Consider the following 24,388-nt stretch of genomic DNA (forward strand, 5'->3'; position numbering starts at 1 on the left):
TTATATGGTTACCACCCAGCATAGTAAATGGTTTCTTGGTGTACAGGAAACCATTTGGCTTGTCACTTAGTGTAGAGTCACCCACAGCAGAAGGAAAAGGAAAGAATAAAGGAAAGAAAGACAGGAGAGGGAGTGTTAAGTCACCCATAGGCAGATGGGCAAGAAAAGAATGAAGGAAAGAAGACAGAAGAGGATGGAAGAAAAGAAGGATGGAAGAGAGGAAAAGGCAGACACCCGAGAGCAGCACTACACTGAATGAGTGGATGGTGAGTGTCCCCACCTACCACAAGAGGTATATAATATGTGTGTATATATATATATATATATATATATATATATATATATATATATATATATATACTGTATATGGAGTCAATACAATTACAAACTACTATAACTGGAATGCAATACACAGGTTATGACTGATAATTACAGTACTAATCTCTTGAGGAAGAGCTGTAACTCTAAAGCACAACAGAATTATCTGACAAGAGTCTGAATAAAATAGCTAAGTGCCATTCCTATTTGAAAGGGTTACAGCTTGGCCTTCATGGTAGCTCTATCCTTCTCTGTATTTTTCTTTATCATTTCATGTATCATATCCCATTCTTGAGGAGCGATTCTCACCAAATGGTTGAATGACCCTGAAAGGAACAGGAAGCTTCCACCATCCAGAGCAAGAGTCTGTAAGATTCAAGTACAATGAATGGTAAAGTACTAACTGAGCTGAAACGGTCTGTAGATGAAGACAAATTCAAGTACAAAGTAAAAGGCAAATTAACATATCTTCATAAAATTAAATTTTTCTCTGGATATTCAGTTATACTCAACGAGTGTACTGTTGTATGGCTTTGATGTTACCATTTTATGATTAAACAAAATGACTGCAGTAACGGCTGGCAGTGCCATCATCTACTCACTCAATGTAGGGTGACCCCAAGGTGACTCTACACTGAGTGACAAGACAAATTATTTCCTGTAAGCGAGGAATGTACACACACTCAAAAAAGTATCGTTACATCTTCTGCGCGATAGAAACTGACACCACGAATGACATGTTTGATAACAGCCTTCCTCCAACCCTACCGAGGTAGCTGGAATGTTCAGTATGAAACTCGTCGGACTCCCCTGTAACAATACTTCTTTGATTGTGTGTACAGTAATAAGTTGGGTGGTAACAATATAAGCAACAGATACCTGTTCCTAAAGTGTCAACAAGTACGTTGGTGGAGTGTTAGTGCCCCTACACGAAAAACAGCTAACTAAAAATGACAAACAAGATGACTTGGACCCGGACAGACTCACAGGTGACAACCACGAACCGGACACAGGACACGATGAGGATGGTAACTTGGACTGTGAGCTGCGCAAATGATTAGATGAAAGAGTGAGAAATTGTCCAGGTGCTTGAGGATGCAAATGTGGATATATGTGGATTGACTGAGACCATATGAAAAGGTGAGACACTGAGAATATGGACTGAGTATATGTGTGGGTGCAGGTGAGAATGAGAGGACAAAGGAGGGTGTATGTATTGCTGTGGAGGGAGAATATAAGATAGTAAGGATCAACTGGTTCACCAAATGTGTAGGTAAGACTGAAAGTAGGAATATAAGTGCGAGCAATTGTGTTTGTACATGTGAAGACTGTGAAAGAACAGTTCTGGGGAAATGTGGAAGCATGCATGAATGAGTCTGAAAGGAATGAGAGTGCTTTTGATTAGAGATATGAATGGAAAAGTAGGGAATGTGAAGGTGGATGGAGTAGCTGATGAGTTGGGTGTGCCTGCAGACATGAATGAGAATGGTAGTGCTCTAGGGGACATTTGTGCAGGGAGGGGACTGGTGACAGCCAATACCCTATTTGGGCACAAAATGATCCACAGGTATAAATGGTGAGTGGTGAAAAGGGTGGGTTGTAAGCTGAATGAATGAAAGGCAATGACTGATTATGTGTGTATGGATGAGAGAATGAGAAGATATGTGCTGGATGACAGAGCATACAGAGGTTAGAGATGTGGACTCTGATCATCACTTGGGGGTGGTGAGAGTCATGGTGCAAATGCACTGATTGAGTAGGAGAGAAGCACAGGATGTAGCAGTCCATTCAAAGAGGGAAGAATGGTTGCAGGAGGATGAAAAAAAGGCAAAACATGAGAGAGACGTGGAGGAATGACTGGGTAAATTCAATTTGGTGTAGATGGGGGAGGTGGAAGATGTGTGCAAGATATTCACAGAAGAAATCTGAACAGCATGTGAGGTGGTGCATTGGGTGAAGAGAAGACAAAAGAGAGTGCAAGAAACAGCATGGCAGAATGAAGAGGTAAGGCATGCTGTGGTGCAAAAGAAGAAAGCATATAGTGACACAGGAATCAGAGGCATGGAGGATGTTGAGAGATGGAAAAGATGGTTATATGTAGAAAAGAGGAGTGAGGTGAAAAGATTAGTGAGAGAGAGTAAGAACAGACTGGATGAAGAGTTTGGAAGGAATTTGGGTATAAAGTGGAGGGAATGTAAGAAAATATTCTGGCATGAGGTAAAGAAAGTAACACTGGCAAAAAAAACTGTGGGGGAGTGAAAGATAAAAGTGGCAGATTGCTGGTGGAGATGGAAGAAAAAGTGAGTATGGGGAGAACACTTTAAGGAACTTTTAAACATAGAGAATGAATGTAATGCGAGTGTAAGTGACTGGCGGATGGCTAGGAGAAAGAGGGTGGTGAGAAGAGAGGAAGAGATCAGAAGGACAGAAGTAGTGGATGCAATGAATTAGTGAATGTGAATGTCAGAGTGAACTGAAAGTGAAAGTAAAAATGAATGGGAAGGTGAAGATGAAGGTGATGACGAAGACAAAAATATGTGAAGTAAAACAGAAGTGCCCAGTGCAGAGAGAGAGAGAGAGAGAGAGAGAGAGAATATATCCATGAATGACAAGCAAGCCTCTGTGCTTAACAAAAGGAGGAGGAAGTCCAGGGGGGGAGAGTCCTGATGTTGCTTTTATCAGACTTTTGCTTTTTTCGGACTGGTTTGGGCCCCAATTAGTCCGGTATAGTGGGGTTTTACTTGCTGTTTGCAGATGATACTGTTGCTAAGTGAGGACGAAGGGGAGCTGCAAGGCTTGGTGGATGAGTCTGGGAGAGTAAGAAACGAAAACTAAGGGTGAATGTTGGAAAGAGTAAAGTTACGGTCTTCGAGAGAAGTGAAGCCGGTGAATGTACAGTGAGGTTGGATGAGGAGGAAATGGAAAATGTGAGTGTGTTTCAGTATTTGGGTAGTGTGATGAGTAAGGATAAAAGTTTGGAGGGTGAAGTGCATGAAAGGGTACAAGATGGAAGAAAGGTTGCTGGTTCCCTGAAAGCAGTGATAAGAAGTAAGCATGGAAATGAAAAAGTTATTACATGACAGTACTGTCATTCCAACCCTAACTTATGTAACCCCCTCGATGGAAGGGGGTGAAAGTCAGGGGTAAAGAGAGGGCAGGAGAACGGACAACCATGAGTGGTAGTACTAAGCCACGAGGCAAATGGTCAGAAACTTATCAAAATTGGGTTCAAAACAATTCCATGCTATGTACCTCCAAAACATTATGTGTTCGTAACATACATAGCATATGTTATAACATAGACTACTATGTTATCATGGAGTCCTGCGAAACTGGTCGAGACATGACCCATCTGTTTCGGATCCTCATTGTTCAAATAAAGCACTGAGCCAGTTGTATGTAAGCTGCGACTGGTCATTATCACTGCAGTGATAATTTTTGTGAATGTTATTCCTGGATTGTCTATAGCTATAATACGAAATGAATGTGGATTTAATGCGATTCCCACAGTAGCTGTAAGGATGGTTATAAATATTAAAATTATTTTATGTGGACGAATAAACATTGTGATGGGCAGCGGAGAGCATTCACCATTAATTAACTATAACCAGATGAAATCAGAAGTAAACACACAAAATATCATGAGACAACAAAGATACAGCTGAGGTATCCTGCTCTGCCTCGTTATCCAGGCCTTAACTGTTGCTTCACCTCATACAGTATTTGCATTATTTTCCTTAAGTCTTTGCCTGTTCTATTACTTTTACTTCCCAGTATCCTCTTACTGTGTGCCGTCATATTCCTTAGGGGGTTTCTAGTCATCTGGTCCTATAACCCCTACTATATAACACTATTTGTCACATCATCACTTCCACACAAACAACTTTAGCAAAAGATTGCTGAATCTGTTACTACCATTATTGGCACTGCCACTACTAACCCCCCTTTTCCCACTCACTGTCTTATTTCCTTCACAGTACTACTACTGCTACCCCTACAACTAATCTAGTATAAATCTGTATAATAATACATATGATTGTCCTTATGTCTGTGTATCTGCCAAAAACATTTTCCCTGTCCCACCGTCGACAACTCATCACTTACCCCCACTGCTGCCCCAGTTGCACCCCCGTCTCCCAGCCATCATCGGCCCCCTCTCCCCCACTCCGACACCACACTACTCCTCACCTCATCCCTGGGCCACCAGGCCTATTGTCAACCCTTTACAGGTGAATATACATGGTATACATTAATAATAATAATAATAATAATAGTAACAACAACAACAACAACAACACCACCATAGATGTGTAGTGTTCCTAACATTACATATAAAAACTGCAGATCCAAACATGCCTATATTATGGAGCACTGATAAATTAACCACAGAACTGACCACCGACCATTTTTATCATCACCACTGGACCTTCCCTATAGCACTTCACTATGGTAATACAACCCATTGTAGTCCTTTGTGGGATCACTACAGGTGTTTGGGAAAAATAACATAGTGCATGACATGCCTACAACCCACTAAACTACACCTGTGACCTTTCACTGACATCCATCAGATAGCTTAGGAGGAGTTAGTGGACAAACAAACAAACGACTGGACATAGACAAACAGGCCGAAAGTCTCACATCGGTATATGAAGACCTGACAAAACTGTTAGGTGTCATCATATTTATAGCAATAATAATAATAATAATAATAGTGGTACTAGTAGGAGTAGTAGTAGTGGTAGTACTAGGAGTAGTACAAGTAAAGTGAGGGTCTACTGTATGATTATATAAGAGATAGGTCAGGATAAGCTTCATAAGGTTGCCATAAGATGGGTTAGGATAAATTATGCTGGGTTACATTATAAAAATTTAGGCTGGGTTTGGATAAATCAATATTGATAAGGGTGAGTTTCAACCAATAACAGAATTCTAAGATGGCTTCCTTCAGTCTCTGGGACACAAAATGGCATCCGTCAGTCTTTGGTGCTGTTGGGTATTGTAAACATTAACACCATCGTGGCAACTGTTTACTGCCATAAACCTTACCAGAAAAATATGGATCCAAACTTTAAAAGAATATGAAGTGAACTGGTAAGGTCTTTCTGCTGCTTAAACTAAACTATACATTTACCTTAATGAGTCTACAGTTACAGGCATGGCAAATGGCTAGTCGAGAGTTCAATGAGGTATGTGTATCCAATAACAAATTAAATATTTTCCCTTATTGTGCCATTTTGGTGGTAGGGGTGGCAACATATCATCCACTCACTTGATGCAGTGCTGTCTACTTTTTTCTCCACCTTTATCATTCTTTTTCCATGTTTGCCCTTCTCTCTTCCTATTTCTCCCCTTTTTCCTGTCACTTTTTATTAATTTTCTTTCCTTTTCAGGTGGCTGTACATTGAGTAACAAGCCTAATGGTTTCCTGTAAGCCAGGAAACCATTTACAATGCTGGGTGGTAACCATATAACCAACCCATTCGTGTTCCCTATGTGTCAGCAAGTGGGCTGGCAGAGGGTTAATGCCCCTCCCAAAACAAATAACTCACACTCAAATGGCTACCCTTAAAGGGATTATGGTGTCTGGCTATAGATAGATAATGCCTTTTTCATCATTATTAAGTTTAGCATGCCAGTGTTTCTGGTACGGTACTTACCATAACAGTATGTATGCATTTAGTGGGTTTAAATTTTTGTAAAAGATAAGACAGTAAAGCCTCGATATAACGAACTTCAATAGACCGGAATTCACTTTTATCGGAACTGAGGAGCTACCGGGCTAAATTCTTATATATTGGAGAAAGACCGATAAAGTCAGAAGCAGTCCGGACTACCTGACCACTTCAACTACGTTCACCACAAAAAGGAATATGAAAGACATGTTTATCAGTGTATAGTACAGTATTATATATATTAAACCAGTGATTACTGTAGTGAATGTATAATACAGTACAGTACTACCAGTACAGTACTGGTAGTGAAAACAGTTTAAAAACTGTTGGTGTGATCCAGACTAATGTCTGATATATTGGAAAAAGTCCGGGTTAGCAGGGGTAAGTCCTGATGTCGCTTTTATCGGAATTTTGCCTCTTTCTGCATGGCTTGATCCTCACAGTCCGTTATAGTGAGGTTTTACTGTATTGGGGTTTGAGCCTGAGGTGCTTGGGACCAACTAGAATAAATCCCATGGGTTCTGTGTGTTCATTATTTCACAAATTCTTTTGTACGCACCATGTCCGGTAGTAATTAGACACAATATCCAAGACATCACTGAATCATATAAATCTTAATGTGTAAAGAAGGGTCCCTGAATGGAAGCTAAGGAATACTGTGAGATGAAAACCCAAAATGAGACTTCAGGGCTAGGGGACTTGACAGGGATGCTATGAAAGACTGTATAGTTTGGAGAACAGCCATCAGGTGAATAAGGCTGACCAATGCAGGCATGGAACACTATTTTTCAAAATGGATGTAATGTGTTCAAAGTACATATTATCAAGGCATTTCTACAAAAATGTATCTAAGCTAATGTAACAACTATGATCACTGTAATGTACAGTAAATAAGAGGATTCTGAAATGGACAAAAAATGTATGCCACAACTGCTGGATGGCTGTTACAGAATGAACTTTGCATTTCCTTTAGGAATGGTCAGGCAGTTGATATGCATACATTCTATACACTGTGCTAGCACACAATATGACTGGTACAATTACTCACCTCTCCTGACACCCAAGATGAATAATCTGACACCAAGTAAGCTGCCAGATTTGCTAGCTCCTCAATCTCTCCAAGCCGTCCTGCTGGAATTCGTTCGTACATGCTGTTTTTGAATGATCCAGAAGGATCCAGGCGGCTGAAGGCTCCTTCTGTCTCAATGGGTCCTGGTGCAATGCAGTTGAAGCGCATTCCATATCTCCCCCATTCCGATGCCAGTGACCTGTAGACATATACAGTACGGTATTCTAAGTAATCATGGTTACCAAATACTTACTTCTGGCACTGAGTAAATGCATTATGCTCCATCACCTTTACACTCACTATTCACAGCTTTGTCAGTTTACCATCTTCATGGCCCTTTCTCCACCTCAAGATGAGGTGAGGTTGTTGTTGCACAACCCTGGTCCATCTGATTGAGCATACCCATCAACTGCAGGCAAGCAACTGCCCCAGTTGGGTTGTCCCAAAGGTTCCCTATACTGTTGACTATGTTTCTGTATCTCAGTGTGGCATGTACAGTGCAGTGCGTTTTATTGTGTGGGCCTTTTCTACACGCTGGGCACGTGTCATCTGTTATTCCATCCAACACAAATCTAAGCAGGTTCTGAGGAGGTCTGGGTGGTGATGTTCTATTCCTAGCTACGTGAACTTGATCCTCTCTACTTAAGGACACCTCTGATGGTATGATGTTAGGAAGGGGGAGCTTGTTCAGTAGTTTGGTATTGTGATCATGTTGTACTGCCCAGCATGTGAAGTGAGTGGTGTATGTAATGTTTCTTCACTGCTAATGTTAGAATGTCTGGCAGTGGGATACCGTTGTATCGGGTTTGATAATGTTTGTGTTCAAGTACCATGTTGTTATCATGGTACTTAACGCCTTCTCATGTGACTTCAGAAATGGACTCCTGTGGGAGACGTTGTATGCTGATGATTTGGTGTTGATTGCAGAGAACGACAGGGAAGCGGATAAAAGATTTAGGAAGCGGAGAGATGGTATAGGGCATAAGGGCTTAAGGGTAAATGCAGATAAAACAAAAGTAATATCTAGGGTTGGTGGTGGTACTGTTAAAGACGAGGGAAAGTGGCCATGTGCAGTTTGCCACAAGGGCATGGGAAGTAATTCCATCTTGTGTAGTGTTTGTGATAAATGGGTGCACAAGAGATGTAGTGGTATCAGAGGTCGACTGCGAGATAATGCTGATTTTATGTGTACGGCATGTTGAGGGGAGCTGGTGGAGATTGTCAGGCGTGAAAGGATTGAACTTGCTGGTGAGTCTCTTGAGTGTGTGGAAGAGTTTTGTTATTTGGGAGACATGTTGTGTGCTGGAGGTGGGGCTGGAGCTAGCTCTGTGGCTAGGGTGTGAAGTGGCTAGAAGAAGTTCAGGGAGCTGTTGCCTCTCTTGACACAGAGAGGACTATCCCTATGTGCTAAGGGGTCTTTGTATGCAGCATGTATTAGGAGTGTAATGTTGTATGGCAGTGAAACCTGGGCAGTAAAGGAGGAGGATATTAGCAGGCTCATACATACAGAAATGACAATCATTAGGTGGATGTGCAGTGTGTTCCTGCGTGCATGGCCTGGGGAGACTGGGTTTACAATGGAAGAGTTGAGAGGTAGGATGGGACTGGAGTGTATTGGTATTGTGATGAGGAGAGGTGGATTGAGATGGTTTGGGCATGTGGAGAGGATGGCCCATGATAAATGGGTGCAGAAAGTGAGAAGTGTTAATATTGGGGGTGGGGTTGTGAGGGGTAGACTGAGAAAGATGTGGGATGAGGTCATTCAGTGTGACCTCAAGGGTTTAAGGACTGAACAGGGAGCCTGCAACATATCGTGCGGCACGGAGAGCCGCCATTAGGTGACCAAGGCCGACGCATGCCAGCATGTTGGTGCCTTCAAAAACGAAAACATTACTGTTTTATATGGGTATGTGTCTTGTAAGTTTGTCATGTAATGACACAAGTATCGTGCACTGGGACAGGCCTCTGCACAGAGCTGTACGCCCCTTATATCAAGGTAGTCTGACAAGGAGGACTTTAATCTCAGGGTGTACATGAGCTGTAGGAGTGGTTTTGGTGCAGCCAGTGGTGATGACTTGAAAGGTGTAGTGGGTGTTTTATAGGAAGGTGGTCCATGCTGCGGAGACATAGGAAGTCACTAATCTAATGTATTGTTTGTACAGTAAGGAATGTGTTTCTTTGTATTGCTCAGAGCCAGGTCTTGTAGCTGTGAACTCTCTGAGATTGTAATGTCTCTTGAGGGCATTTTCGCGGTTGTCTCTAACCTTCTAAAAGCGCCTTCAGATTTCACCATCCTTCTAAATGGATGTTGGAAGCTTACTAAAATGGGGATGTTTGCCGGTGCTGATGAGGTAGGGTTGGCAGTTCTGGGCTGTCAAAACAGGGATGTAGTAAACCGTTAGAGGGAAAAGACCTCAACCTGGACCTTCCATATGATAAGAATATTTACAAATTTGAGGAAGGGGGCACTCACCATCCACTCACTCAATGTAGTGCTGCTTTGGGCATCTGCCCATTCCACTCTTCCTTCCTTCCTCTTCTGTCTTTCTTTCCTTCATTCTTTCCTCTTCCTTATCCCAATGGATGACTTTACACTCCCTCTTCTGCCTTTCTTTCCTCTTCCTTCTGCCTACAGGTGATTCTACACTTAATGACAAGTCAAATGGTTTCCTGTACACCAGGAAACCATTTACTATGCTGGATGGTAACCATATAACCAAATTATGGCACCTGGTGGTTTAGTGTGTAATTATGGTGCTCCAACAGCACTGAGCACATGCTGGTTTATATCCAAGGGGTAGTTGGGGTTTATTGCTCATGTTATGCCACTGAGGGATGAGCGAGGCTGGTCATTCTCATCTTAACCCATACAATCCCGCTGTCGGCATTGTGTCGACAGTACAAAACGTCTCGAATAATCCCAGTGGTGTGATGGTGCCGACAGCAAAATTCAAGCTGTAGCACGTCTCAAACTGCTTTGATCTACCTAATTTTTTGTTAATGAGTAGCTTAATGTATTGGTAACACTGTGTCCAAGCAGCTGTAGTACTGAGTTTGGTTCTGCATGGCTGGATAAGATCAGTTTGCCACTGTCCATCATAGTATAAGAATGTGGCGAAAATCACGCCATTTTTCCGCCTCATTGGGCTGGAGGAGGCTGTTGAAATTGTCATATGGACCCTTCTGTCCCTTCATTTAGTGATTCTTCAGAAAAGACCTGGATGACTTCTTGGCAGGAATATGAACCAGTGGAGAAGGATATTGAGAATGGGGAATCCCCTATTCTCCTTCCTCCCCGATTCTCTCTTGTTCCGCCCAGCTGGGTGGGAAAACGTCGCTCACAGCTTGGGAAACTGGGCTAAAAACACAACAGATGGCAATCCTGCTCTTATTTCTCCTATAAGGAGTACTTTTTTTTGTTTTTCCTTGATTTATATGTCCTTCTGGATTGTTTTATGCAATAAAATTTTTTCTGTTTTTTGGTCTGGGATTGGGTGGGTATAAAATTGCAAAAATGCCTGGGATGGTAAGGGTTAAATGTCAGGACCAACTTGCCTAGCACTGGGCTTCTATGCTCCCCATGGGATGACATAGGATTGGATGATGATGGATGGATAGATGAATATGTTCTATTTATATATTGCCAGATGCCTTAATTTCATAATGGGTTGCCACAAACAAATCTTCTCCATGTTGCCTTGTCCCATGCCATTTCGCTGCCCTCCCCCCAGCTTACACACCCCTCTCTCATATACCTCTCCACTCCATCCTTCCATCTCATCCTCAGCCTCCTCTTCCCTCTACCCCCCTCCACCTTGCTCACACACACTCTCCTTGTTAGTCTCACGTTCTCCATCCTCTCCACATAGCCAAACCACCTCAATGTATTTCCCCTAATGCTTTCTACCACATTCACATCCACACCACAATGCTCCTTCACTTTCTCATTTGACAGTCGATCTCTCCCTGTAACTTCACTTGCTCCTCTCAAATAATTCATTTCCACTGCTCTCACCCTTGACTTGTGTTCTTCCAACAAGGTCCAAGTTTAACTCTATACATTAGAGTTGGTATCAATACTGTCATGCTGCAACTTAATTATTTCCATGCTCACTTCCCATTTTCTTATCACTGCTTTCAAAGATCCAGCAACCTTTCTTCCTTGTTGTCCTCTTTCATGCACTTCATCCTCTAAACTTCCATCTTTATCCATCACACTACCCAAGTACTTAAATGCACTCAAATTTTCCATTTCCTCATCATCCAACCTCACTGTACATTCAGTGACTTCATTTCTCTTCAAGACCATAACTTTACTCTTCCCTACATTCACCTCTGGATTCCATTTCTTATGCACTATTCCAAACTCATTCATCACGCCCAGCAGTTCCCCTTTGTCTTCACTTAACAACAAGAATCATCTGCAAACAACAGAATGGTAAATTTCCAAAAGCTGCCCTCTCTCATTAGGGCTGCTCCAACATCCATTGCCCTACCTTGTATCTCTTTTATAACCCCATCCATTTACAGACTGAACCACCATTGAGACATGACACATCTGTTTCAATCCAACATTCAAACAGAAAAATTCACTCAGTTCACTATCTACATGCACTGCAGCCTTAGCATCCTCATACATATTCTTCACAGCATTGATCAACTTCCCATTTACTCCATACTTTCTTAATATTTTCCACATTCCTTGTCTACCCACTCTCTCATATAATTTCTCCAAATTCATGAAGGCCGCATACAACTTTTTTCCCTTCTCCAGAAACTTTTCCACTAAAGACCTAAGGATGAGTATCTGATCTACACAACCTCTTCCCTTTCTAAAACCTTCCTGTTCTTCTCCAACTAATTCCTCTCTAATTTACCTAACTCTGTCAATAAGTATCCTACTCACTCTGCCCTTGGGTGGGAAAGGAGGTCTGGATGATGATGATGATGATGATATACTTTTCCTATTACACTAAGAAGACAAATGACCCTGTGATTACCACACACTTCTTTTTTCCTTTTTCCTTTGTACAGGGGAAAAATTATACTTGACTTCCAATCCTCCAGGACTCTACCTTCCTCCCAGTGCAATCTGCACATCTTCCATATCCATTCTACTACTATCTCTTTCAGGGGCAGACTGGGGCTGTCACATGGACCGGGACTTTCACTAAGGGTGGCCCATATCCTGTTCAGCTGGGTGGTTGGAGGGGGGTTAGCTCCCCCCCCCCACTCCAGAAAATTGTGGAGTCTCAGATTTATTATGAGGACATGGGAGAGGGGTATTATGACATATCCTGGCTCAGTATTCCATGTTTCATCCAACTGGCTTAAGGCACAGCCAAGGCCATACCCAGGTTTACATTGGGGGGGATAAAAAAAAAAAAATTGTGAAAGCCTAATAGCAGGAAAGGGTAGCTTTTTCATTTTTCAGGGGGTGGAATCCCAAAATCTGCCTCTCCCCTGACATGCAACCTTGGACTGGACAGAAGTATAAACCAGGCTGTCCAGCCTATGTTTGCATCATACTAGAAGCAACTGCAAATTAAAAAGCCTACCCCTGCACTACACTAACTGTAGGCTACTCACATACCACCACACAGCACCATGGGAGTGTGGACCTACAACAGAACATAAATATACTGTTGGAGTAGTGACACTGCTATTAGCCTACAGAACACACACTGTTTGAGATGATGCAAGTACAGAACACATGCACCCACACTGTCAAACTAGTACACGTAGATGGTGCTTCTACAAAGTGCGCGCGCACACACACACACACACACACACACACACACACACACACACACACACACACACACACACACACACACACACACACACACACACACACACACACACACACACACACACACACACACACACACACACACACACACACACACACACACACACACACACACACACACACACACACACACACACACACACACACACACACACACACACACACACACACACACACACACACACACACACACAGACACACACAGACACACACACAGACACACACACAGACACACACAGACACACACACACACACACAGACACACACACACACACACACACACACACACAGACACACACACACAGACACACACACACAGACACACACACAGAACAACTGGCGGATAAAATTCGCAGCTTAATTGTATGCTCACTGGAAGAGGGGAAAGTGCCAAAAGAATGGAAGAGGGCAAATGTGGTACCAATTTACAAGGGAGGAAACAGGGAAGAACCCCTGAATTATAGACCAGTGTCTCTAACCAGCATGGTTGCAAAATTGTGTGAGAGAATCCTGAAAGACAGATGGGTAAAATATCTGGAAGAGATGAATATTTTGGCTGAATGTCAGTTTGGATTCAGAAGTGGAAGGTCATGTGTTTCAAACTTGTTGAGCTTTTACTCAAGAGCGATTGATGTGGTACAGGAGAGAGATGGTTGGGTGGATTGTGTGTATTTAGACTTAGAGAAGGCCTTTGACAAGGTACCTCATAAGAGACTAATGTGGAAACTAGAATATATAGGAGGACTAAAGGGGAAACTTCTGGAATGGATGAGAGACTTTTTGAGAGACAGACAAATGAGGACAGTAATAAAGGAAAAGATGTCTGGATGGAGGGAAGTAACAAGTGGAGTCCCTCAAGGCTCAGTGTTGGCGCCAGTAATGTTCCTGATTTATGTAAATGATATGGTAGATGGAGTGAACAGTTATGCGAGTCTGTTTGCTGATGATGTAAAGATCTTGAGGAAGATAGAGGTTGAGGAGGATTGTAAAATACTGCAGGAGGATTTGGATAGGATACACAATTGGAGCTGGACGTGGGAAATGAAATTTAATGTAAAGAAATGTAAAATATTGGAAATGGGTAAAAGTACCAGGAGACCATCACTGAATTATTTTTTGGGTAATGAATTAATCACAAAAAGGAGAGAAGAGAAAGATTTGGGAGTGCTGGTCCAAGATAGTTTGTCACCAGAAAAGCACATTAACAAGATAGTTGGAGAGACTTATAAGCTCTTGACTAACATAACAGTAGCATTTCATTATATGGATGAGGAAATGATGAAAAAATTGATAGTGGCCATGATCCGCCCCAGGTTAGAATATGCAGCGGTAGTGTGGTCCCCACACAAAAAGAAAGATATAAACAAGATTGAGAGAATACAAAGAACAGCAACCAAGATGGTCCCCAGTCTGACAGACCTGTCAGACAGAGAGAGGCTGGAAAAACTGGATTTGCCTTCGTTAGAGGAAAGGAGAAAGAGGGGAGACATGATTGCGGTGTTCAGGACCATGGTGGGAGTAGATAAAATTGACAAAGAAGATCTGTTTGTATGGGATAAGAGAGCAACAAGAGGACATGGAATGAAATTGAAAAAGTCAAGCTGCTTGAAGGATATCAAGAAATATAGCTTTCCTTACAGAAGTATAGACTTATGGAATAGCCTGGACAAAGAGATCGTCCAGTCTAAAAACATAAACGAGTTTAAAGTTAAATTCGACTTACTGAGAAACAGCGACGGAAACCCACGAGCATAGTACATTCCGTGTATATCACAATTAGGTATATTCTTAAATATTTGGAACGACTTAGACAAAGAGGTGGTGCATGAGAAAAACATTCATGTGTGTAAAGGTAGACTTGATAAATGTGGATATGGAGACAGGACAACACGAGCATTGCTCAATTCCTGTATACTACAAATAGGTAAATACAAATAGGTAAATACACACACACACACACACACACACACACACACACACACACACACACACACACACACACACACACACACACACACAAATCAAAGCAGTAGATGACTAGATGGTGCTATTAATACACACATATACACTGTCAAAGCAGCCTAGTAAACAGTGCTACTACAGACAACATAGTTCAACAGATATAAACAAACTGATATTATTGTATTTTATTAATAGAAAGTAGAAAGCCCTATTCTAACACAGAAAAAGGACAGTGTCTTACTCTAATTGGTCAGCAGTTTTCTCACCAGTTCACTCCTCTCTGCAATTCTGTCTATTACCACATCTGTATCATGGGCCATTAGGATGCCTTTCTCAGAGGCCATTAGCATAAATGCCTCTAGGTGCTCCTGGGAGCGAGTGCATCTGAGTCTACTTTTGATGTACTTCAGGGCTGAGAAGCTCCTCTCACAAGCTACTTATATGACTGACAGGGTGAGCAATAACTTGTATTCTAGGCCTATGATATGGTAAGTATACCTCCCGAGTATCTGATACCAACATACTGCACAGTCTTTTTGCAGGAAGGAATCCTTTTATGCATCATTTCCACTCCATCAGATCCACCCTCTAGTGTTTCTGTTACTAATATGATGCTGTATTCCTTCACTGCAGAGTTTTCAGCCTATCCCACAGTGAAGCCAGACTGTTCAGCTCACACTGCAGGTTTTCAACTGCTGCTCTGCTGTCTAATTTCACCACGCATAAGACAGCATAAAGAGTGCCATGGATGAGAAAATGATGACAGAGACTGTCAGTGACAGAGCTCACACTGCAGGTTTTCAACTGCTGCTCTGCTGTCAAATTTCACCAAGCATAAGTCAGCATAATGAGTGTCATGGATGAGAAAATGACGATGGAGATAGATAGAGATAGATAGACAGATAGATACACATATATATTTTCAATTACATTAGGCACATGCCAGTTTTCTTAATTTCGTTTGGCTGCAATTTAGCAGTTGAAATAACTACCCAAGGCATAACTTGAACAGATGAATTAAACAAAATTAAACTAACCTGGCATGAAAGCATACATGAGTACTTTGGCTGCCCTTGAGAAAATATATATATTTTTGTTTACTCTTACTTAAAATATGGATGTTACATCCACACCAGCAAATGTACTGACCGTGATGGAGTCATGGAGATGGTGAATTGGTAGGGGGAGGAGGGGGGGATGATGACAGAAGCCTAGGCTTCGAGTTGCTGGTAAATTGCATTTTTTTTCTTTTCTTTCTTCCTTCCCCCCCCCCCTCCCCAAATAGCCCATTGGCCCACTGTCTGACTGGCCCACCGGGAATTCTCCCGGTGCTCCAGTTGGCCAGTCTGCCCCTGATCTCTTCCCCATTCTTCATCATTTCACCACACACTCCATCAATTCCCGGGGCTTTCCCCATTTTGACTTACTTTGTTGCTATCTCTACTTCCATCCTACTGATCTCATCCTCCTTTCTCACCTTCCTCCTTCTCCCAGCCATTCCCCAGCATCTTACACTTGCATTGCTTTCATTCTTTATGTTTAACAGTTCCTTCAAGTGTTCTCTCCATCTGCTCACTTTTTCTCGCTTCTCCACTAGCAATCTACCATTTTTACCAGTCACTCCCCTGCTTACTTCTTTATCACCCTATCTAACTCTGTTTACCTCTTTCCAGAACATTTTCTTATATTCCCTCCACTTTTCACTCAAATTCCCTCCAAAATCCTCATCCACTCTTTTTACTCTTTCTTTTTAATCTTTTCACCTCTTTCTTCCTCTCTACATATAACTCTCCCTTCTGCCTCTCAACTTCCTCCATGCCTCTGCTTCCCATTCACTCACTATATGCTTCCTTCTTTTGTGCCACAGCTTGTCTCCCTCTTCATTCCATTATGCTGTTCCGTACTCCCCCTTTTGTCTTCTCTTCATCCCACACACCACCTCATGTGCTGCAAAGATTTCTTCTGTGAATATTTTGCACACACCTTCCACATCCCCCATCTGCTCCAAATCATAGTTACACAATCGCTCCCCCAATCCTCTCTTGTTACCTGCCCCCGTCCCGGAGGAGCTCGGGGATGGGTATTGTTTTCACTCGGCTTGTCTGTTTCTTTGTCTGTCTGTCTGTCAACAACTTTATGCAAAAACTAATGGTGCAATTTTTTTACTAAAACTACAGGGATGATGGCCTATGACCTTCTGATCACCTGATTAAATTTTGGGCAAAATTGGGTCCAGGCCCAGGCTGTAGGCTCAGAGAATGTATCCATCCACCCATCATCCAATCCTACATTGTCCCATGAGAAGCGTAGGAGTCCGGGGCTAGGCAGTTGGTCCCGACATTTAACCCCTAATGTACGCAATTTGCTCAGCAGGTCTGTCCCTCAAGCCACAACACAGGGTCGATTTTTCGACTTTCACCAAGGTAAAAATTTTACTTCTACATTTCAAGAGACTGAATTTACACACCTGAAAACGTATGTTTCAGCCAGATTGACCAAATAGTCATCGCACAATCGCCCGTCAAAGATGCAAAAAAGTTACTGATCCCCCATGGGTAAAAATAGAAAATGTTCAAAAATGCATTATTTACGGTAAATAATTATATATACATAACTAACATCAATGTGAAGTGTGAAATGCAAAAATCCCCTTTACAGTTGGTCGGACAAGCTGTCAGTGTGGCATACGCCCATAGCAACAAAACAAGCCAGGCAAAAAGTGGAGGTGGAGTGAGTATGGCTGGAGGGGGAGGAGGATGGAGCGATAGGGGAGGAGGGAGGGGGAGGAGGGAGGGGGAGGAGGGAGAGGGGAAACGGGTTGCTAGGCACACATACTGTATAGAGGGTATCCTGGGGTATGGTTGGTTGGGAGGGAACACTGTGGAGATGACACAGTGGGGCTGAGGGAGGTAAAGCGATGGTGGTGGGGGGGGGATTCCTTCTCCCCCACCTTAGAGGGCCAATCAGGAAATAATTTGACTTGCCACTCAATGTAGAGCAACTCTGAAATTGAGTATTAGTACACTAAGTGATGATGGCCGTCCCCATCGACCACATGTGGTAAACAGAATGACTAGAAAATCCACTTCACATATCTCCTATTAATATATTTAGGAGTTCAAAAAAATTGTCCGAGGGCAGCAAAAATAAGGAATAAGAAATGTCACTGGACTGTAGAGGCTAATTACAGGGAACCTCACCTTGCACCTACTTGAAACATCAGAAGGAAGTTGAAATGTGATGAATGCTGACTGTTGTAAGAAAAGTATCATATTTTACTGTTTGCAATGGCTCCACCATGCTTGGATACATTGGCCTTGGTGGCTCTCCATGTGGTTTGCTCTCTGAAAACCTCTCTATTCAGTCCCTTATCCCTGAGGTCACATCTATGACCTCATCTAAGGTCTTTTGGTCTCTCTCTCACAACCCTACCTCTGATGTTCACACTTCTCACTTTCCACACCCAACTGTCATCCCCCATCATCTTCACATGCCCAAACCATCTTTCTGATGTTCACACTTCTCACTTTCCACACCCAACTGTCATCCCCCATCATCTTCACATGCCCAAACCATCTCAATCAACCCCTCCTCATCACAACACCAATACACTCCTGTCCCATCCTTCCTCTCAGCTCATCAATAATTGTAATCCTCCCCCTCCACCCCCATGGCCTTGCATTCAAGGACACACTACACATCCATCTAATCACTGTCATTTTTGTTTGTCTGAGCATACAAACATCGTCTTCCTTTAATGTCCAAGTCTCACAACCATACAGCATTACGGTCCTAATGCATGCCACATATGAAGATCCCTTAACATGGAGGGTGAGCCCTCTCATTGTTAGGAGAGGCAACAAGTCCCTAAGCTACCTCCAACCACTCCTTTCCCTAGCCATAGAGCTAGTTTTAGCCCCACCTCCAGCTCATAAAATGTCTCCCAAATAACAAAACTCTTCCACACACACTCAAGAGACTAACCAACGTGATCAATCCTTTCACGCTTGACAAGTTCTACATGCTCTCCCCAGTACACAGCACACAAAAATTACCATTATCTCCCAGACCTCACAAAAATCACCATTATCTCCCAGTCTAATACCACTACATCTCTTATGTACCCACTTATCACAAATACTGCAGAAAACTCATCAATCAAATCTCCATTCACTTTCACCTGGGTGCATGCACCCACATACATTGCCATAACCACTCTAATCAGCCATTCCTCGATCCCAAGCTTTCTCATTGCCCACTTCACCACCTCCCTAGGGACTGTCAAAGGCCTTCTCCAAATCAACAAAAACAAAGTACATCTCCCTTTTCTTTCCTATATATTTTTACTGAAGCTGTTGGACAATGAATATGGCATCAGTAGTCTCTCTGTCTGGCATACACCCAAACTGCATCTCATCAATATTCACTCTTTCCCTTACCGTACCTTCTAGGACTCTCAACATTACCTTCATCAGTGGTAGGTTGTGGCGACCATCATCCACTCACCTGATGCAGTGCTGCCTACCTCTTCCTTAGCCTTTATCATTCTTTTTCTGTGCCTGCCCTCCTCTCTTCCCATTTCTCCCATCTTTCCTGTCACTTCTTATTGCTTTTCTTTCCTTTACAGATGGCATTACATTGAGTGACAAGCCAAATGGTTTCCTGTAAGCCAAGAAACCAATTACAACGCTGGGTGATAACCACATAAACAAACCATAAGTGCTCCCTACGTGTCAATATGTGGGTTGGTGGAGGGTTAGTGCCCTCCCCGTAAAACAAATAACTGAGTCAAATGGCATACAATGAATGGATGAGAAATAGGGGGCGTGGAAGAAGTTGAGAGGCGGAAGAGAGAGTTATATGTAGAAAGAAAGAAAGAGAGGTGAAAAGATCAGTAAGAGAGAGTAAGAAGAGAGTGGATGAGGAATTTGGAAGGAATTTGAGTGTAAAGTGGAGTGACTGTAAGAAAATGTTCTGGAATGAGGTGAAATGAGTAAGACAGGGTGGAAGTGAAGTTAGCAAGGGAGTGAAAGATAAAAATGGTAGATTACTGTGGAGAAGGGAGAAAAAGTGAGCAGATGGAGAGAACACTTTAAGGAATTGTTGAACATAGAGGATGGAAGTAATGCGAGTATAAGTGGCTGGAGAATGGCTGGGAGAAGGAGGGAGGTGAGAAGACAGGAAGAAATCAGTAGGATAGAAGTTGTGGAAGCAATGAAGAAAGTTAAATTGGGGAAAGCCCCAGGAATTGATGGAGTGTGTGGTGAAATGCTGACGCATGGGGCAGAGATAGTAGTAGAATGGATGTGGAAGATGTGCAGATTGGCCTGGGAGGAAGGTAGAGTTCTGGAGGATTGGAAGTCAGGTATAATTATTCCCTTGTACAAAGGAAAAGGGGAAAAAGAAGTGTGTGGTAATCATAGGGGCATTTGTCTTCTTAGTATAATAGGAAAAGTGTATGGTAGGATACTTATTGACAGAGTTAGAGAAAGAACAGAGAAATTAGTTGGAGAAGAACAAGGGAAGAGGTTGTGTAGATCAGATATTCATTCTTAGATCTTCAGTGGAAAAGTTTTTTTAGAGAAGGGAAAGAAGTTGTATGCGGCTTTCATGGATTTGGAGAAAGCATATGACGGGGTGGATAGACAAGGATTGTGGAAAGTGTTAAGAATATATGGAGTAGATGGGAAGTTGTTGAATGCTGTGAAGAGTATGTACGATGGTGCGAAGGCTGCAGTGCGTGTGGATGGTGAAGTAAGTGAATTTTTCTCTTTGAATGTTGGGTTGAAACAGGGATGTGTCATGTCTCCATGGTTGTTCAATCTTTACATGGATGGGGTAATAAAAGAGGTACAAGGTAGGGTAGTGGATGTTGGAGTGGCCCTGGTGAGAGAGGATAGTGTTTGGAAACTCCCTGTACTGTTGTTTGCAGATGATACTGTGTTGTTGAGTGAAGACGAAGGGGAGCTGCAAGGCTTGGTGGATGAGTTTGGGAGAGTGTGTAAGAAACGGAATCTAAAGGTGAATGTAGGGAAGAGTAAAGTGATGGTCTTTGAGAGAGGTGAAGTCAGTGAATGTACAGCGAGGTTGGATGGTGAGGAATTGGAAAATGTGAGTACGTTTAAGTACTTGGGTAGTGTGATGAGTAAGGATGGAGGTTTGGAGGGTGAAGTGCGTGAAAGGGTACAGCAGGGAAGAAAGGTTGCTGGTTCTTTGAAAGCAGTGATAAGAAACAGGGAAGTGAGCATGGAAGTGAAAAAGTTACTACATGACAGTAACTGTGATACCAACTCTAATGTACGGAAGTGAAGCTTGGACATTGCAGGAAGGACACAAGTCGAGAGTGAGAGCAGTGGAAATGAGTTATTTAGGAGGAGCCTGTGGAGTCGCATGGAGAGACAGGCTGACGAATGAGGATATAAAGAAGCGTTGTGGTGTGGATGTGGATGTGATAGGAAGCATTATGAGGAACACACTGAGGTGGTTTGGCCATGTGGAGAGGATGGAGGGTGAAAGACTGACGAAGAGAGTGTACGTGAGTGAGGTGGAGGGAGGAAGAGGGAGGGGGAGGCAGAGGATGAGATGGAGGGATGGGGTGGAGAGGTATATGAGAGAGGGGGGTGTGAGCTGGGAGCAGGTCAGTGAGATGGCAGGGGACAGGGCGACTTGGAGGCGATTTGTTTGTGGCCACCCCAAACGGGATTGAGGCGTCTGGCAATAGACAGATAGATAGATAGATGGCCACTCCTTACGGGATTATGGCGTCTGGCAATAAATAGACAGAAAAGATCTTGTCAAAAAGTTTTATGCCTCTATAATTTCCTTTTTCCAGGGCATCACCCCTCCCCTAGTACACATTTATAATCAAACTCCTCAACCACTCATCTGGAACAACACACTCAATATACTGTAACTGTATTTATCATTTCAGGAACTAAATCCACACCTGTATCTCCTGAGGCCTTCAGCATTTCAGCAGCCAACCCAGACATACTTGCTGCCTTCCACACCTGCATCTTGCCTATTGCCCTGCTCACAGTAGCTGCATCAATCAAAGGCCAAGGGCCAAACACTGGATCTGCTGACATCAAACCTTCTCTGTTAGAGTCAAACTCCTCATTCGGCAACCAGTTATAATGCTTTCTGCAGGTCTTTAATATCCTCACTGTTCACCACCATCTTTCCTTCATCATTCTTCACACACTGCTAACCAAAGATATCCCTGTTTTTCCTCTTCATCTGAGTTGCCACCTTAAATACCACAGTATTCCTTTCACCACTACTTAGGTTATCCAGTAAGTCTCTGAGACTCAGATTTTTGCTCTGTATACCTCCTTTCTAGCCCTACACTTGGTAGCTAAGTATTCCTCTCTGGTACCATCCCTTTTCCATTCCCGGAAAAACCTTCTTTTCTTCTTAACTGCGACTTCTACACCCTCATCCCACCACCATGTTACCTTATGTCTTAGTGGGCCCAATGTTCATTCATGTACTGAACCAGTAACTCTCAAGAGATTGTTCTTGTGAGCTCTGTAGTGTTCGTTAACACTTCTGTCAATAGCTCCCTGTTCAGTCTATTCACCTTGTTATAGATGGCATCCCTTACTGCTTGGTTTTTCAACTTCCATATTTTCCTCCTAAGTGCAAAGGTCTTCTTCACCATCTGCTCCTTAAGCACCATGTCACATTTCAGAAACTGGTGTTGCTGCACACACTCTTCCCCCCCAATAACTTTAACATCCCTCATCAACCTCCTATCAGCCCTCCTGACCAGGAATAGTCCATCTGGATATTTTCCCCAATCATATATAATCAACCTCTCTTTCTTTTCCTAAAATGCATGGTGCACACAATCATGTTCACTGCCTCCCCAAATTCAAGTATCCTTTCCCCTTCCACATTCCTCGTACCATATGCGCATCCCCCATGTATCCATTTATATTCTTGAGCTGCTTCACCCACATGACCATTAAAGTCCCCTCCCAAAATTACACTCGCATCATCCTTCATACCATCTACCACACATTTCAGGTTATTCCAGAATCTACCTTTTTCTACATATTCCAAGCTGGCCTGTGGAGCATACACTGACAAAACTGAAATCATGAATAAACCAAAAATCATACTGATTGCTACAGTATACAGTGCAACCTCATTATATGATGCCTCATTACATGATAAACTGCTACAATAATTATCTGAGAGTTATACAGCCAACCTCAGCTAATAATGGGGGTTACGCACTGGATCTCCCCCTGCAAATGGATGAAATCTGCCAATAATCTATATCTTCTGCAAAAAATCACTGGTATCACCATTTTAACTGACCCCATTACCTACAGACACACTATGAGACCTGTAAATGCATTTTATGGCACATTAAAACTTCCTAAAAGACAGTACAGGATGATACACAAGCCATTCTGGTACAGTGTACTGCATTCACCCATGCGATGATGACGATGAGAGTTTGCCATGCAGTAAGTGATGGACAATGAATGATGAATGTTTTGTACTGTATGGCAGGAAGAGAGTATTTCTCATGGAAAACATGCAAAAAAAAAAAAAAATCACTTATGAACCATCAGGAACAGATTATGCTGTGGGAACAGCAGAAAATATCTTCCTGTGAATTTTTGAAATATTTTCCCAGAAAAATCTGTGAATATGCGAACTCATAAAATGAGAACACGCGAACAGCGGGGGCTGACTGTACCCTGTCTCGGTACAATGTAAAAAAAAGAAAAAAAAAGTAATAATCACGATTCACTACAATATCCCGATGGCTGCCTCCAAGAATCTCATGCAGACATGGTGATGTACGCAAGCCAAAATGGCCTCCCAGTGTTTACACTGGCTGTGACTCTTTTTTTTTTTTTTTTTTTTTTTTTTTTTTAAGCAAGCCAAAATGGCCTCCCAGTGTTTACACTGGCTGTGACTGTTGCCTTTTTTTTTCTTCTTTTTTTTTTCTTTTTTTTAATGTGAGGAAGAAGGAACCAAAGGCCATGAGCCCGCAAAACTGTTCCTTCTAAGAGAAAAACAAAATACAAGAGAGAGCCAAATTCAAGATCCAATCATTTTGAGATGCCTGGACACACTGCATTTGAAAGACTGGAGATCATAAGAAGCAGGAAATACAGACAGAGGGAGACAGTTCCAGAGTTGACCTGTTGCATATATGAAGGACTGGGAGTAATGGTTAACTCTTGCATTAGAGAGTTGGACAGAAAAGGGATGAGAGTTTGCTGCTAGACAGGTGCTACGCGCCCGTCGTAGAGGTGGAGGAATGCATGCAGACAGTTCAGAGGAGCAGTGACCATTGAAGTAACAATAGAAAAGAGATAAAGATGCAACAGTGCAGCGAAGAGACAGAGGTTGAAAGGAGTCAGTAAGAGGAGGAGAGTTAATGAGACGAAAAGACTTTGACTCCACCCTATTGAGAAGAGCTGTATGTGAGGAGCCTCCCCATACATAAGAGTTGTACTCCACGCAGGGGTGGATAAAATCCCTGTATAAAGTCAACAATTGTGCAGGGGTAAAGAAGGAACAGAG

General features: G+C 42.6%; 2 protein-coding genes across 2 annotated transcripts in view; both read right to left on the bottom strand.

The window, feature by feature from the left end:
- Positions 1–24,388, bottom strand: part of Rab14 (RAS oncogene family member Rab14) — a 512,826-nt gene that overhangs the window by 114,169 nt on the left and 374,269 nt on the right. The window lies entirely within an intron of this gene.
- LOC145406652 (2,4-dienoyl-CoA reductase [(3E)-enoyl-CoA-producing], mitochondrial-like) overlaps positions 1–24,388 on the bottom strand; it is a 161,639-nt gene that overhangs the window by 14,250 nt on the left and 123,001 nt on the right. The window contains exon 6 of the mRNA XM_080277737.1: positions 7,042–7,261. Within this exon, the coding sequence (XP_080133863.1) occupies positions 7,042–7,261 (220 nt within the window). The remainder of the gene's footprint in view (positions 1–7,041; positions 7,262–24,388) is intronic.

This window comes from Coenobita brevimanus, chromosome 71 (genome assembly GCF_032717465.1).
Source record: "Coenobita brevimanus isolate Jiangsu-jjx chromosome 71, ASM3271746v2, whole genome shotgun sequence".
In the NCBI taxonomy this organism is placed as follows: Eukaryota; Metazoa; Arthropoda; class Malacostraca; order Decapoda; family Coenobitidae; genus Coenobita; species Coenobita brevimanus.